This window comes from Delphinus delphis, chromosome 5 (assembly GCF_949987515.2).
Source record: "Delphinus delphis chromosome 5, mDelDel1.2, whole genome shotgun sequence".
NCBI lineage: Eukaryota > Metazoa > Chordata > Mammalia > Artiodactyla > Delphinidae > Delphinus > Delphinus delphis.
In genome coordinates this window covers 63,553,543-63,569,644 of record NC_082687.1, presented here as the reverse complement: position 1 = coordinate 63,569,644, position 16,102 = coordinate 63,553,543, and the positions used below count along the sequence as shown (strand labels likewise).

General features: G+C 42.7%; 1 protein-coding gene across 1 annotated transcript; it reads right to left on the bottom strand.

Moving 5' to 3' along the window:
* Positions 1-9,050: 9,050 nt before the first annotated feature.
* SPINK2 (serine peptidase inhibitor Kazal type 2) lies at positions 9,051-15,736 on the bottom strand. Its single transcript, XM_060012472.1, has 4 exons — positions 15,679-15,736; positions 14,613-14,656; positions 9,858-9,967; positions 9,051-9,096 (listed from the first exon to the last, which is right to left on the bottom strand). The coding sequence occupies exons 1-4, from the start codon at positions 15,734-15,736 to the stop codon at positions 9,051-9,053; spliced, it is 258 nt and encodes an 85-aa protein (XP_059868455.1).
* Between the last annotated feature and the right edge of the window lie 366 nt (positions 15,737-16,102).

Here is a 16,102-nt window from a genome sequence, read left to right as displayed (position 1 = left end):
GAACCCGTGTCCCCTGCATCGGCAGGCGGACTCACAACCACTGCACCACCAGGGAAGCCCCGGTGCTCTTCTTTTTAAATTCATTTTTATTCTTTGAAATATATGAGCTTCAAATCTAGATCAAGATGGTGGAAAATATATATCCCGCAGATTTTAGTGGGATTTGCATTTTAGACTACTCTAAGGAGATAATCTGAAGGGTCCAGAGAGATCTGCTTGACCAGCACCGGTGGAGTAGAGTGCTCTACTCTAGGGCATGCGAGGGCAGAGTAAAAGATGGGGCCCACATTTCTCGAGATGCATGTATGGTCAGGCCACTCAAGATGGCTCTTCTATTCCTCTGTACATCCCCTGCTCGACCGGTCCCTGCTTCACTCACAGGACTATCCAATCCTCTTAATTACAGGAGTTAATCAGTAACTAATTGTGCGCTTGCCCCTGCGGCAACCGCTGGTTTCCCTGGTAACTGACGAGCCAAACCGACGTCACTTCCCCCTATTAATGGTAGCCTCCTTCTCCCGCCATGTCCCGCCTGCAGTCAGCCGTCCACCGTAGGGTGTCACTCCAGGACCCTTTTGCTTCTGACACGTAAGCTCCCCTGTCTGATAAACGGGATAAACGGTTGATGGCTCTGTCACTGTCTCCCGGGTCTTTATTCAGTCTCGAGGCTGGGCAACTACAAGGGTGCAGGCCTGCGGGGTGCAGCCCAGCAACGCAGCTCATCAGAGCTGAGGATACAGAAAGCCAACCAAGGCCACAAGTAACTGTATCAGGTTCATGGCTCTAATCCTAATCTAATCTAATTCTGTCTTGTGGTTTCTCTTGCCGTCTCAGTTGAGCGTTTCACTCTGATAGAGACTATTAGAAAGAATCCCTCATGCCCCAAGGAATTTTGCAATTGTACTTCCCAACTATCACCTCTAGCTCTCTGCTATCCTTGCCTGCTCCTAAAGCGGGGGAAGGGGAAATTACAAAACTGAAAGCTAATGCCAAGCCAGTGATTAGCGGTAATTACCAACTTGATGTCTACTGATCAGATCCAGAGAGACAATGCCATTTTGGGCAACTCTCAACCCAGTTGCTCCTCGGTTTACTCATCTGTAAATGACATTGGTCCAGTTATACTTCAGTCTGTACTAATTCAAACTCTAGGAATATGTATTTAATACTTGGGCTTCACAGGCAGAAAGTGTTTGGTTTAGCCAAGAAACAACAAGTGTGTCAAAATAACTTTATATTGGCCACCCCAATACCTTAAAAACCCAAATAAAACCAAGTACTGGGCTTCCCTGGTGGCGCAGTGGTTGAGAGTCCGCCTGCCGATGCAGGGGACAAGGGTTCGTGCCCCGGTCCGGGAAAATCCCACATGCCGCGGAGCGGCTGGGCCCGTGAGCCATGGCCGCTGAGCCTGCGCGTCCGGAGCCTGTGCTCCGCAACGGGAGAGGCCACAACAGTGAGAGGCCCGTGTACCACAAAAAAAAAAAAAAAAAACAAAAAAACAAGTACTTACTTAAAAATAAATATTGTTGGTCGAATATTCCAATAAACTAGGACGTAGATCACTTATGTCAAGGCTCATGGCCTTGGTGCACGTCCTGCCCTGGTGAGGAAGTGGCTGTCCCTGGAGGTTGAATATGAGTGATTTCTTTCTGACTGTTGCAACCTGCTTTACTGCCTGATTTTCAGACTCTCCTGCTGTTCAAAATACTCTTACCTTCCTAAATCTGGCCATAGAATACTGAAGCCAACAGAATGGAACTGACTTAAGGTAGCAAGCCCACAAATAGGTATTAAACACCTACTGTACGTCAAGCTAGGAATATAGTAGAGAAGATGACAGGTAAGTGTTCTAGCCTCATGGAATTTATAGTTTATAGCAGACATCGGGTTTTTAGTTTCCAGAAGTGAGAGTTGTTTGCTTTTCAGAGGAACTTAAGAATGTGATCCTATAGGCTCTGCATGAACAGGGCTACATTTCGTTCATCACTGTAGACCCAGTGCTCGGTACATGATATCCACAAATGTTCATGGCATAATTAAGGGAATAATCAGATATAAACTGGATACTTAACAAAAGACCTAAACCAAGTTTGAGGTATACTCCAAGAATCGTTCAAGATCACCTGGACATTCAGTCCCTTTTTCAGAATAATGAAGGAAAAAATTGCAATTCACTGTTGGCCAAGAGTCAAAACCTTGTTTCCTTTGTGGTGTGTGGGTTGTATATTTGCCTGTTTTCAAGGAAGAAGGGAATTCAGGGAGGTTAGTGGTTTTGTTGTCATTATTTTGTGAAGCCTCCTGGGCTATTTTTTTCTTCCTTTAATCAACAAATATGCACTGTGCTAGGCATTGTCCCAGGCACTGAAGATACCATGATGAGCAGGACTGGTGAGAACTCTGTCCTCTGGGAGCTTCTATTTCAGAACTCTCCATGGACTGGTGGGCTATTCTTTTCTCCACTTACTTTGGATGACTCTAATGATTACATATCACTTTCATAATGAGAGCATTTTTAAGAGGGTAAAAAAAGAGACTTCTTCAACAAAGGATGGATACAAATCTGAGTTTTCAGTACAACTCTGAGTGAGCATATTTGGGCAGCACTGCTTCCATTGCACAAAAAGAAAAGAAGACCAGGCACTAGTTTACCACAGAGAATATGTAAATAGGCACAACCTTTTCAGAAAGAAATTTTGAAACTTTAAACTTTCTTTAAACTTTGAAACTTTCTTTAAAAAGAAACATTTTAAATTTATTTGTCTTCCAACCAAGTGATTCCAGTCTTACGAATTTATCCTACACATTGCTTGCAAAAATAAAGAAGGATATATGCGAAACATTATTTGTGATGGTGGAAAATGAAAAATAACCTAACTGTCCATCACAGGGGAACTGCATAAATAGATCATTGTATGTCTGTATAATAGAATACAATAACGTTCTTCTTAAAATGAAGTAGTAACATATACACACTAGTATATATAAAATAGATAACCAACAAGGACTTACGTTATAGCACAGGGAACTATACTCAACCAAGAGAATTCTCATAAACAATTCAAATACAGAACAGAGACTGAATAAATTATGACACAATAATATAATGGAACACTATGTAGCTTTTACAAAGAGGAAACTGTACATTAATATGAAAACCTAATATAAGGGAGAAAAGCAAGTTTACAGGATGTATATGTATAGGTGTTTTATAATAATAGAAGGTTGTACAGAAAAGCACAGAAGTATTGATAGTTCAGTGTCATAAAAACAATACTGCAGGGACTTCCTTGGTGGTACAGTGGATAAGACTGTGCTCCCAATGCAGGGGGCCCTGGTTCAATCCCTGGTCAGGGAACTAGATCCCACATGAATGCCACAACTATGAGTTTGCATGCCACAACTAAGGAGCCCTGGAGCTGCAACTAAGGGGCCTGCCTGCCACAAAGAAGACCCCATTGCAACCTAATAAATAAATAAATATTTTAAAAAAACACTGCAACAAAATCCTTATAACACATGTTTACACATTTGAGTTTCTTTTTGAAATACCATTATTATCAGTTTTTTTCCTGAATATAAAAGTCTTCCATGCTCACTGTAGTGGGCAATAATTGTTTTATCACCTCACACACTTAAGAATTGCTTGAATTTATTAGTAGATGAGTTTCTTTTAACAACCCAACTCAAACTGCTACAAGCAAACAAGAAGAAGGAGAGGAGGAGGATGAAGAGGACAAAGTGGAAGAAGGAGAAGAAAAATAAAAAGGAAGGTGTGGGGGGGATCCTGAATGGGCAGCGGGCCAGCTCACAGATTCAAAGGAAAAGTTGACCAACTAAGAATGAGCCATGGCAAGGTAGAAAACAAGGGTGCTCCAGGAACCCTAATGCCTGGAACCAGACTTTTTAAAATTTTATTGAAGTGTACTTGATTTACAGTGTTGTGTTAATTTCTGCTGTACAGCAAAGTTATTCAGTTATACATATATGTATATATATTCTTTTTCATCCTCTTTTCCATTATGGTTTATCACAGGATATTAAATACAGTTCCCTGTGCTATGCAGTAGGTCCTTGTTGGTTATCCATCCTATATATAATAATTTGCATCTGCTAATCCCAAACTCCCAATCCTTCCCTCCCCACTTCCCCTTCCCCTTGGCAACCACAAGTCTGTTCTCTATGTCTGAGTCTGTTTCTGTTTCATAGATATATTCATTTGTGTTGTATTTCAGATGCCACATATAAGTGTTATCCTATGGTATTTGTATTTCTCTTTCTGACTTACTTCACTTGATATGATAATCTCTAGGTCCATCCATGTTGCTGCAAATGGCATCGTTTCATGCTTTTTTATGGCTGAGTAATATTCCATTCTATATATGTGCCACGTCTTCTTTATCCATTCATCTGTTGATGGACATTTAGGTTGTTTCCATGTCTTGGCTATTGTGAATAGTGCTGCTATGAATATAATGGTGCATGTAACTTTTTGAATTAGAGTTTTGTCTGGTTATATGCCCAGGAGTGGGATTGCTGGATCACATGGCAACTCTATTGTTAGTTTTCTGAGGAACCTCCATACTGTTCTCCATAGTGGCTGCACCAATTTACATTCCCACCAACGGTGTAAGAGGATTCCCTTTTTTTCACACCCTCTCCAGCATTTATTATTTGAAGACTTTTTAAATATTTATTTATTATATTATTTATTTTTGGCTGCATTGGGTCTTTGTTGCTGCACGTGGACTTTCCCTAGTTGCAGCGAGTGGGGGCTACTCTTCATTGCAGAGTGTGGGCTTCTCATTGTGGTGGCTTCTCTTGTCGTGGAGCACGGGCTCTAGGTGCGCGGGCTTCAGTAGTTGTGGCACGTGGGCTCAGTAGTTGTGGCTCCCAGGCTCTAGAGCACAGGCTCAGTAGTTGTGGTGTATGGGCTTAGCTGCTCCACATCATGTGGGATCTTCCTGGACCAGGGATCGAACCCATGTCCCCTGCATTGGTAGGTGGATTCTTAACCACTGTGCCACCAGGGAAATCCGTTTGCTGACTGTTTAATGATGGACATTCTGATTGGTGTGAGGTGGTACCTCATTGTAGTTTTGATTTGCGTTTCTCTAATAATTAGCAATGATGAGCATCTTTTCATGTGCCTCTTGGCCATCTGTATGTCTTCTTTGGAGAAAAGTCTATTTAGGATTTCTGCTCATTTTTCGATTGGGTTGTTTGGTTTTTGTTATTGAATTGTATGTGCTGTTTGTATATTTTGGAAATTAAGCCCTTGTTGGTTGCATTATTCGCAAATATTGTCTTCCAGTCCATAGTTTGGCTTTTCATTTTGTTTATGGTTTCCTTTGCTGTGCAAAAGCTTATAAGTTTGATTAGGTCCCATTTGCTTATTTTTGCTTTTATTTCTATTGCCTTGGGAGACTGACCAAAGAAAACATTGATACAATTTATGTCATCGAATATTTTGCCTATGTTCTCTTCTAGGAGTTTTACAGTGTCATGTCTTATATTTAAGTGTTTAATCCATTTTGAGTTTATGTTTATGTATGGTGTGAGGGTATGTTCTAACTTTATTGATTTACATGTGGCTGTCCAGCTTTCCCAGCACCATTTGCTGAAGAGACCATCTTTTCCCCATCATATATTCTTGCATCCTTTGTCAAAGATTAACTGACCCTAAGTTTGTGGATTTATTTCTGGGATCTCTATTCTGTTCCATTGATCCATATGTCTCTTTTCGAGCTGATACCATGATGTTTTGATTACTTTAGCTTTGTAGTATTGTCTGAAGCCTAGGAGGGTTATGCCTCCTGCTTTGTTCTTTTTCCTCAGTATTAGTTTGGCAATTCTGAGTCTTTTATGTTGGAACCAGAATGTTGAGCTCCACCACGACTCTCTGGGTCTCGGGTCTCTGCTCTCCGTGGCATGTTGGCCTCATGCTGTCCTACCGCAGTCTTTCTCTGTAGTGAGGGATCATGGCTTCCAGCAGCTTTCACTGACAAAGACTCTCAATCCCACCACCTAAAAGGAAAAGGGCTCTTCTCTGAGGGAGGACTCTGAATGGTCAGAAACCCACTGCAGACCAACCTCTGTGACCAGGGTAGGGGGAATTATTACTGGTCATGACTGGTCTAATTTGGACCAGGTGCTCACCCTTCAACCTATCACCAGGGTCAGGGATACAGGATCTTGTAAGAAGGCGGCAGCTCCATTCGGCCAGAAGTCTGGAGTGGAGTGGAGAAGGAGAGTGGGAAGCAGAAACAGTGCTTTTTTGGAGCAGAAGAAGGAAGAGCTGCTGGGCAAAACAGGTGATTAGTGTATGCTACATGAGCATAATTTTATTCTAAATATTTTTAAGTTATTTTCATCATGTGTATATATACATATATACATTCAAGTGCCAAGAATGTATTTATAAGGATATTCTCTGAAACAGTTTTATAATCATTAAAAACTGTAAGCAGCCTATAGTTAACATCTACTGATATTTTGTCTTCTTGAATTTTTCCCTCTGGGAACATTGCACCCAAGTGCTCATCTCAGCTGAACCAATCACATATCACCGTACTTCCTGTGACTACAGCAATTGGCCTGAAGGGTGGGTGTGTGATCCAGCGTGAACCGATTTGTCTTGGCCCAGAAAAGGGTCATTTTCTTTTCAGGTAGTGAGGCGGTGGGGCTGTGACTCAGGCAGACTTTTTCACCTGGAGCTGTTACAAAAGAGTCATCTCCTGTCAGGTCAGGAAGCTGCTAGGATACGATCTGGAGCCGCCAATTCTGCCTCCCACACAGGGGGTAAAGCTAGTCTATAAAGGAAGCTGTTTATGCTGAAATAAACAGAGATGAGACACGAAGAGACAGGGAGTCCTGATGGGTTAGAGGCCCTGGTCCCAGGCACCCTCTGAGGCTAACGCGCCCCCGCCCCGTCCCCCCACTCTTCTGCAAATATGACTAAATGGGCCAATTTCCTCCTTACCTAAGGCTAGTTTGAATTGGGATTCTTCCAGTTTCAACCACGAGACTCCTAATATCTGACTACAGATCAATAGAGCTGGGTAACTTATGGCACAATAAAATACTTTTAAGTGTAGCTTTTAAAAAGAGAAGACTACATATATTGACGTAAAAAACAAATATAAGGAGAGAAGCAAGTTTATAGGGCAGGGGTGTGTTTCTGTGTGTGATTTTATATATACCACATACTTACGGAGACTGTGTTCCGAAAGGTTAATATTGGTTACCTCTGGAGGCTAGTATGGGAAAGACTTTCAATTTTTAAATATATTTCTGTGGGTTTTTTTAAATAAATTTATTTATTTATTTTTGGCTGCGTTGGGTCTTCCGTTGCTGCACGTGGGCTTTCTCTGGTTGAGGCGAGTGGGGGCTATTCTTCATTGCAGTGTGCTGGCTTCTCATTGCGGTGGCTTTTCTTGTTGCGGAGCACGGGCTCTAGACTCACAGGTTTCAATAGCTGTGGCACGCTGGCTTAGCTGCTCCACAGCATGTGGGATCTTCCCAGACCAGGGCTCGAACCCGTGTCCCCTGCATTGGCAGGCGGAGTCTTAACCACTCTACCACCAGGGAAGCCCTCTGTGTACTTTTTTAACTTTCTGAAAATCATACATCACTTTTATAAAACTTTTAAGCCAAAAATAACTACAGGACATAATGTAATTGTGGCACATTTATGTTATACAACTTCCCACTTCATTGCCTCTATTTCTTTTAAGAACAGAGGTCTGGGAATTCAGAGACCAGGCTTCTAGTCCAGACTGTTTTGCATGTATTCTATAACCTTGGACAAGTTGGTTTGCCTCTGCAGGCCTCAGTTTCTTCCTCCCTAAGAGGGGTACTTAAGTAACAGTGCCTATTTCAGTGGTTTCCATGTGCCAAGTGCTGTGCTGAGCAGTTTCCTCACAGCAGCTCCATGGGTTGAGCATTATCCCCCTTTTCCAGATAAGAAAAGAGAAGCTCAAGTAAGTGTTGGAATCAGAATTCAAATTCACGTTTAGCCCACCCCCCAAAGCCATGTTCTGTTCACTACACACTCTCCCAGCCACCTCTTGCCTCACGGTCTCACAGTTTCCTGGCCCTGGAATGAACTTAAACCCAGGACTTGACTCAAAATCCTCTATCTGGAAAACACTATCTTTCTAAATTAACCTTTGGTCACTTTTGTTATTACTATGTCTGTTCTTTATGTTGCATCAAACTCTAAGACAGGATGTCTCAACCTCAGCACTACTGACATTTTGGACTGAAAATTTCCTGGTTGTTGGGAGCTGGATGTCTTTGGCAGCATCCCTGGCTTCTACCCGCTATATGTCAGGAGCACCCACCCTTCAAGTTGTGACACCAAAAATGCTTCCAGATATAGTCGCAAATGTCCCCTGGGGGATAATCGCCCAGGCTTGAGAATCAGTGTCCTAAAAAAAGGGAAAAGGCAAATTCCTGCATTAACCCTGAAGGAACACTGTTTTGAAAGGAGTTATGGAATCTTATAAGTATTTTTACCTGCATGATTCTTAGACTCTACCAGCTCAGAGTAAAGTCTCATCTCACATTATTTGCTCTGTGCAGAACACTGTACCAGTTACACATACATTACCTATCCAAGATTTAGGGAAATGGGGAAGGAGAATAAACTTTGCCCTCTAAAAAAATGACTCCACTTCTCCCTTAGTGAAATTCACTTTTGCCTCAGAGGGAAAGAGCCACATGAGGCTGCTGAGTGAGAATGGATATTCAACAGGGAATAGTGGTAATTGAATATGATGCTGATTTTATTCCAGCTAAATAAAGCAGCACATAAGTCATCTGGGCAATAATCTTAACTCAAGGGGCAAAAGCCAAGAAACAAGTATTTTTGTTTGTTTGTTTTAATTATTAGTCACAGTCCATGGCTCTCTTCCATACCTCACCTCAGAAAATGTGGGTTAACGTATTTCACGCAAAGTAACATAGGAAAAGAGAAAAAGGGAAGATGAAATGCATTTAGTGTGCAGTTAAAGGTGGTTTCTCCAATTTCTCTTCTGTGAACTGTTCCATTAGCATGGTCCACTTTGGATTATTTTAATATCATGACCATCTTCCCTGCAAAATGAACAACCATAAAAACACATTTATTACCTACCATATTGAAACTGTCCGCCTCTTTGTATTAAAAAGAGCCATGTCATTATACATTAGATTCTTTCCAGGGTGACACTTAATTAGTCATTTTTAAAGCTAAATCTAGGAAATTATGAGGGCGAAAGCCCAACTCTGCCATTTTTTTCCTAACCCAGTGGCACAAGGAACTATCCCCAAAGAATCACTCTGCGAAGACCTAGTAATTTCCTGAAGACTGAGTTCAGAGAATGGACCCCTGAAATACAAAGCAGCATACCTGGAGGGGGAGTCATGATCACCTGAGCTGGTCAGGTATGTTACATGAAGGGCATCAGGTATAATATCAATACACTTATTACTGAGCATTCTAACAGATCTGTTTTCTGACCAGTAGTGCAGGCTGTGTAGGTCGCCTGTACATGCCCTCTGAATTTAATAGAACATTTACTACTCCACAGAGTTTGACTACTACATATATTCTTAATTTTGGGAAACTACCCATCCCTGGATAGTAACATCACTTCATTATTTGGTCTATAATTGATTAATCACTCACCTCGTTCTCTAACCTTGACCTAGAAAATGTACTGAAGGAGTCTGTGTCTTTTTAAATGTCAGTCTTAAAATAGAACTACTTATGTCTCATTTGATTCTTATGTCCAAGAGTCACAACTTCCTAAGTAATAAAAATGCAAGATAAGAACTAAAGAAAACTTGGCTAGTTTATACTGTAAAATTGTTACCTGATTTTCATGCACAGAGTACACTCATTGGGATACGTGGACATGTCGCTTCCACACACGGGGTTAAAGTCCCTGGGACATCCTGGTAATTTATACTGATCGCAGTTTGGCTAGAAAAGGGAAGGGAAGACAGAAATTGGAGAATAACTTGAGACGTTCTCATCACAAAATAGCTGAGGGGAGGACAAAGTCCCAAGTTTCCCTAGATTTCCTAGAAACGGCCTACAGAAAGATTTCTATTTTCCACACACAAAAAAAGTTTTTCTAATGCAAAAATCAGATGCAGTATTGAAGCAATGGGTCAAAACCTGCTATGTAAGAAAAGGACCTCAGAGGAAGGTTCTGTCTGGCTGATTTTTAAATGAAAGTCCAAGACATGTCACCAAACCTACTTTTCTATCCTCCAGCTTCATAATTTGCTCTTCACTCCCACCTCCATGAGAATGTCCTGTTACATTCCACCTAATCCCTGTGCATAATGCCCAGATACACTCGGGAATCCTGTCTGGACTTTTAAGATACTGGCATTTAAGCAACAGCATTAAAGAAAGCAGTACGTTCAGAATCAGATCTCAGGGGTGGTTATAGGTTTAATTGTGTCCACCCAGAAAGATAGGTTAAAGTCCTAACCCCCAGTACCTCAGAATGTGACCATATATGGAAATAGGGTCTTTATATAGGTAATCAACTTAAGGTGAGTAGAATTGGCCTTAATCCAGTATGACTGGTGTCCCTATAAAAAGGGAAAATTTGGACACAGAGTCACACACAGAGGGAAGGTTGTGTGAAGACATGGAGAGAATGTCATTTACAAGCCAAGGAATGCCTGAGGCTACCAGATACTAGGCGAGAGGAAGAGAACTTCCTCTCTCGGAAGGAAGCAACCCTGCCAACACCTTGAGTTTGGACTTCTAGCCTTGAGAACTGTGAGACAATCCATTTCTGTTGTGTAAGATACTCGGTTTGTGGCTTTATTATGGCAGCCCTAAGAAACCGATATGGGGTCATGGAACTCAACCCTCAGATTTCATGGAATTGAGGCCAGATAGGTAACATGTCTTGTGCACAGCCACTAGTCTCTAGCAGGGCCAGGACTAGAAATGGTCACAATGGTCACACCATGGTGTGCAGAGTCCCACTTTAATAACAGGTTAAATATATGGCCTGCTGTATTTCTGTTTTGTGTGTGCGTGTATGTTTTAGTAAATAGTGATTACCTTTCCTCACTTCAGAGTAAGTCACACTGTTTAGCACTCTTAATAAATGAATTACACACTTCTACTGACATTATCTGGATTTATAAGGTGCTAAGCAGGGCTGGCCTTGGGCCAAACTCTGAAGTAAAGAAATTTTTTGACCCTTTCCATCCTCCGTTCAGCCCTCTATCTCCATTTTGGAGCCTGATGTGTTTCTTGCAGCTCCAGGCTCACTAAGATGATGCCTTCCAGGGCTTCCACAGGAGAGTAGATGCCCTCTTATCCAATGAGATTGGGACAAGTGGTTCTTGGTCATTTAACTGAAAAAGTCAATTAAAGCACATAAACAGTAACAAAAAATATAACATACCCTAAATATTTTATCTTAAAACATATAAATGAAAATAAAATTGCCACTCTTTTGATGTAAGGCAAAGACAGGGCACATGGCCAGCTGTAATGCTACCTACACTAAGATAACCTCCCTTGCAGCTAGGTATGACCACATGATCAAGGTCAGGCTGATGGGATACCAGTGGAATTATTGTGTAGTAGTGTCTGGGAACCTCCTTTAAAAGAAAGTTGGTACCTGTCCTCTGCTTCTGCCAACTTTTATTCTCCTTTGTCCATTCCTCCGTCCTGCTCCTGGGTGCACGGAGCTCTACTTTTTATCTTACAGACCAGGAAGACAAAAGCCACATCCTAAGATGGCAGCTCTGTGAGCTGTTATTTTGAGTCGTTGTTTCTTGCAGCTGAATCTAATCCTACCTGACACAAGACGTAAGACTTTTCCTATGAATGTTTCAACTAGAGTTTTGTGTAGTAAGACTGCAAAAATCATACCCACAATAAATCACCTATGATTTCTTGTTTTGATTTCTTTAAAATGGAATTTCTCAACCCCATTCATATTTTGGACCAGATAATTCTTTGCTGTGTGAGGCTGTGCGCTGTAGGATATTTAGTAGCATCTCTGTTCTCTATCCACTAGATGCCAGTGACAACTCCCTGGTCATGACAATCAAAATGTCTGCTGGGGGGTAAAACTGCCCCTTTTTAAATATGGTGAGACTTTATAGACACTGGCACAGCAAGGTAATATACAATTTTAAAAATTAATTCCCCAATTATTTTCAGTTGTTTACCTACACCTAATTCAATTTGTTTTTAGCATTTTGTCTTTCAGCAAGTCTTTCAAAATCATTTGACTCATTTCTCATATAAACAGCTTTATTTCTCTACACTCATGTTTATGCTGTCTTTACACTTTTAATTAAAATAGGACTGGCAACTGGCATAATAGGCTTGTGAACACACACACCTGAGTCTTGGTCAGCACATAACACCACTGATGGAAAATAAGCTTTACTGGAATACAGGAGAGTAGTTAAGCAGGAAGGTAACCTGTCTATAACCAGTGAGTAATCGATCTGCTGTGGGAATCGTTCAGAGAGAAAGGAGAGGGTCATATGTGAGTCTGCTTAAATGCAGGATGCCTGATTGAGTTTCTACTGTTATTATCCCCCATTTTCTGAAAGAAAATGAAACCCAAGAAAACTGAGTCATCTGAGCAAAAGTAATATTGGGCACCCATTAAGTGCTGAAGACTGGGTATCAAATAACAAATAAGACATCATCCATGACCACAGGAGTATACCGCCTACTAGGGGAAGACAGGCTATTACAATTCAGTGCTATGATGGGCTAGTGAAGAGCACCAATCTGGAGTCAGAATGCCTGGGTTGGACCCATAGTTGCACCATTTCCATGTGACCTTGCAAGGGGATAATAATGGTACCTACTTCATAGTGCTGTGAAAAGTTAAATGAGGGAATTCCCTGGTTGTCCAGTGGTTAGGACTCCACACTTTCAGTTCCAAGGGCCTGGGTTCAATCCCTGGTTGGGGAACTAAGATCCCATAAGCCTTGCTGCGTGGCCAAAAAAAAAAAAAAAATTAAATGACTTATTCTATATAAAGAATTTAGAACAGTGCTTGGCACATAGTAAATGGTATCTAAACATTTAGTGTTGAAGAAAATCAGAATGTCACCCCCAAAATATGGCTCTATGACATAAAAATTACTTTGAGCTAAAGGCAGTTAATATTGCAGCTCTCTCTCTCTTCCCCTTTTCTGCCTAAAGGCAGGATATAAATTCTCCTTTAGTGGAGATGACTCTGGACTCTTATCAGCCCAGAAATGGCACCTGAGGAATCTGCAAACAAACCTTACTTCATTAGTTCCCTCCCACTATTTTTCTTCCCACTGTTTGCCACCCTTGGAAGCCTAAAACCATTTTCCTTTGTCCTGTCATTTATCTACAAACTTATTGCTCTCTGGTAAAGATGCTATATAAGGCAGATTTCAAAGCCACCTCTTTGAGTTACTCATCTCTTGAGTGCTCCCATGTGTATGCACAATGCACTTGTTAATAAACGTTTGTTTATTTTTCTCTTGTTAACCTGTCCTTTGTTATAGGTGCCCCAGCTGAGAACTTAGAAGGGTAGAGGAAAGATTTTTTTCCTCCCTACACTAGCATGGTGATGATGATGATGCAGTATAGTTTGAATGGAAGCATGGAGAAAGTGCATTTATATCTGCTTTGGAGGAAAAAAAACAGAGTGGGAAGATTTCCTGGGAAAGGTCTACACTGAATTGAATACTCAAAGTTACCTAACCCACGGAGGTCAATATCCCCATATGTAAAATAATAATATCTATCTATCTTACAAGGTCATTGTGAGAACTGAGAGACTGCATATACAAATGGACAGTGTCAGACCACATATTAAAATAGAACTCTGACCCATAACCTGTAGCAACTTGCCTAGGAAACCAACCCATTACTTAGAATAACCAACCCAAGAAGCCAACCTGCTATAAATTAGACTCGTCAGAAGTCAGATGGTTATCTCTAGTGACAGTCCAATAGGCCAAAGAGTAAGCTCTGTAACGATTGGCCAAAATGGCCAGGCCTTGATTAATAACTGATAGTTTCCCTAAATTTTTGTTCCTGCTTCCAACTTAGGACCAATCAGAGAAAGCCAATATGCCCTCCTAACCAATCACATAGGATTCCTGCCTTTAGTTACCCACTTACAGCCTCCCCATGCCAACAGCCTTGATCAGGGCACACCTGATGCCTTCCCTTTTTCCCACTTTAAAGCTTTCCCACTCCTCTGCCTTTGAGTCTCTGCCAAAATGCAGGTGATATGCCTGATTCACTTGCTTCAACAAGCTCTGAATAACTAGCTTTTGCTTCTTCTCATTTGCTCGACCTTCGCTTGCTTACACAGAATTTAATTTGATAATATACATAAAATGTCTAGTACAAGGTGTAACTATTAGGGAAACAAAGCCCTGAGGCCTTCAAGGCCTGAGCTATTGTCAACCAAATTTTACATCGTGATCCGTCAAAAAGCCTGCCTGAGAATCTGGTTTCTAAAGAAGCAGTCCACTGTTTTGAAAGTGGCAGGTCAGACCTGAAAACCAGCCCCCAACCCAAACTCTTGAGGGCTTCGCTGTATCAGTAGAAACAATACAAGTGGTTTCCTACTTACTGTTCTGTATTCTGAAGGGTGAGCAAACTGAGTGTTCAAAGAGGCTGCAAGAAGGAAACAGACACTTTAAAGCATGGGGTTAATAAAGGTCAATTCTTGTTCATAAGGGTTTTTTAAAATTCACCTTGTGATTTATACGGGCCATGTGTCTCCCTTTCCCTCCGATGCCTAGCTTCTTTGAACCCCCCCTAAGAAGTATGTTCAGCTGTGTTCTGGCACCTCTCCTAGCAGGCACACAGAGAACATTTGGTACCGGTTCCGTAACTGACCACGCTAATAGAATTGCTTGAGAAACTTTGGAGCTACCGAATAAAAGTTAGAGAAGAAACTCAATAATTCACGATGTTCTTTTCCTCTGTGGCTCAAGGTAATAAATGCAAAATTTGACATTAGGTGTTACCACTTTAACTCCATTTTTTTTGTTTTCTGGTATGCGGGCCTCTCACTGTTGTGGCCTCTCTCATTGCGGAGCACAGGCTCTGGACGTGCAGGCTCAGCGGCCATGGCTCACGGGCCCAGCCGCTCTGCGGCATGTGGGATCTTCCCGGACCAGGGCACGAACCCGTGTCCCCTGCATCGGCAGGCGGACTCTCAACCACTGCGCCACCAGGGAAGCCCTTAACTACATTTTAAATGGGCATCATGTCTGGCTGGACTAAGTAAGGCCCCTTTCTCATGAGCCCCAGAGTGCCCGGCGCCCTTGGCGTTCACAATTCCTGATTCCTGTACATCTCCCGCTGAGGCTCTGTAGGGCCCCTGGTACATAAAAACCCAACTCCCGATCTTGGGCTCCAGGAAATCTGCTTTAAAAGAGAAAGAGCAGACAGCAGGGTCACTAAGAAGATGCTGGGACTAAAGAGGGTTGCTGGCTTCACAACGCCAGCCCCGCACACCCCCAAGTTCGTGTCCCTAGGCAACCGCGGGGCGGGCCTGGAACCGCCAGTAACGGCTGCGCGGAGGGACGCCAAGGCCGCCCGGACCCGGGCAGGGGCAGTTGCCAGCGAGACCCCCTCTCGGTAACTCCTCGGCCGGTCCTCCGCGGAGCAGGCCCACAGGTGAGCGTTACCTGCCGAGTCCCAGCAGACCAGGAGCAACAGCCCCAAGCGCAGTGCCTCGAGCGCCATCCTCCCTCCGCGGCCCGCGGTCGGGTCCCTGCGCTCCAGCGCCCGTGCCCTCGGGTCAGACACGCGACAGGGTGGGGTGAAGGAGAGGCGGGTAAGAGGAGGAAGAACAGAGCAGGTAGGAGGAGGGGGGAGGGGAAGGCAGAGGAGGGGTGGTGGCTAGCCCCCCATCTCCTCACCCCGCTGAGGGTGAGAGTAAGCAGTTAGAGGGCCACCTCTCCCTGCAGCAAACCAGAACCTTGTAAGAGCCCTGGATAAGCTTGTGGGCTCTCAGTCAACCTCAGTTTCTTCAGCATCTGCTCTGTACCAAGCAGTGTTTGTGGCTGAACTTAAAAGCGTCCCTGCTGTCTGGAAGCTTTCCAGTGTAGG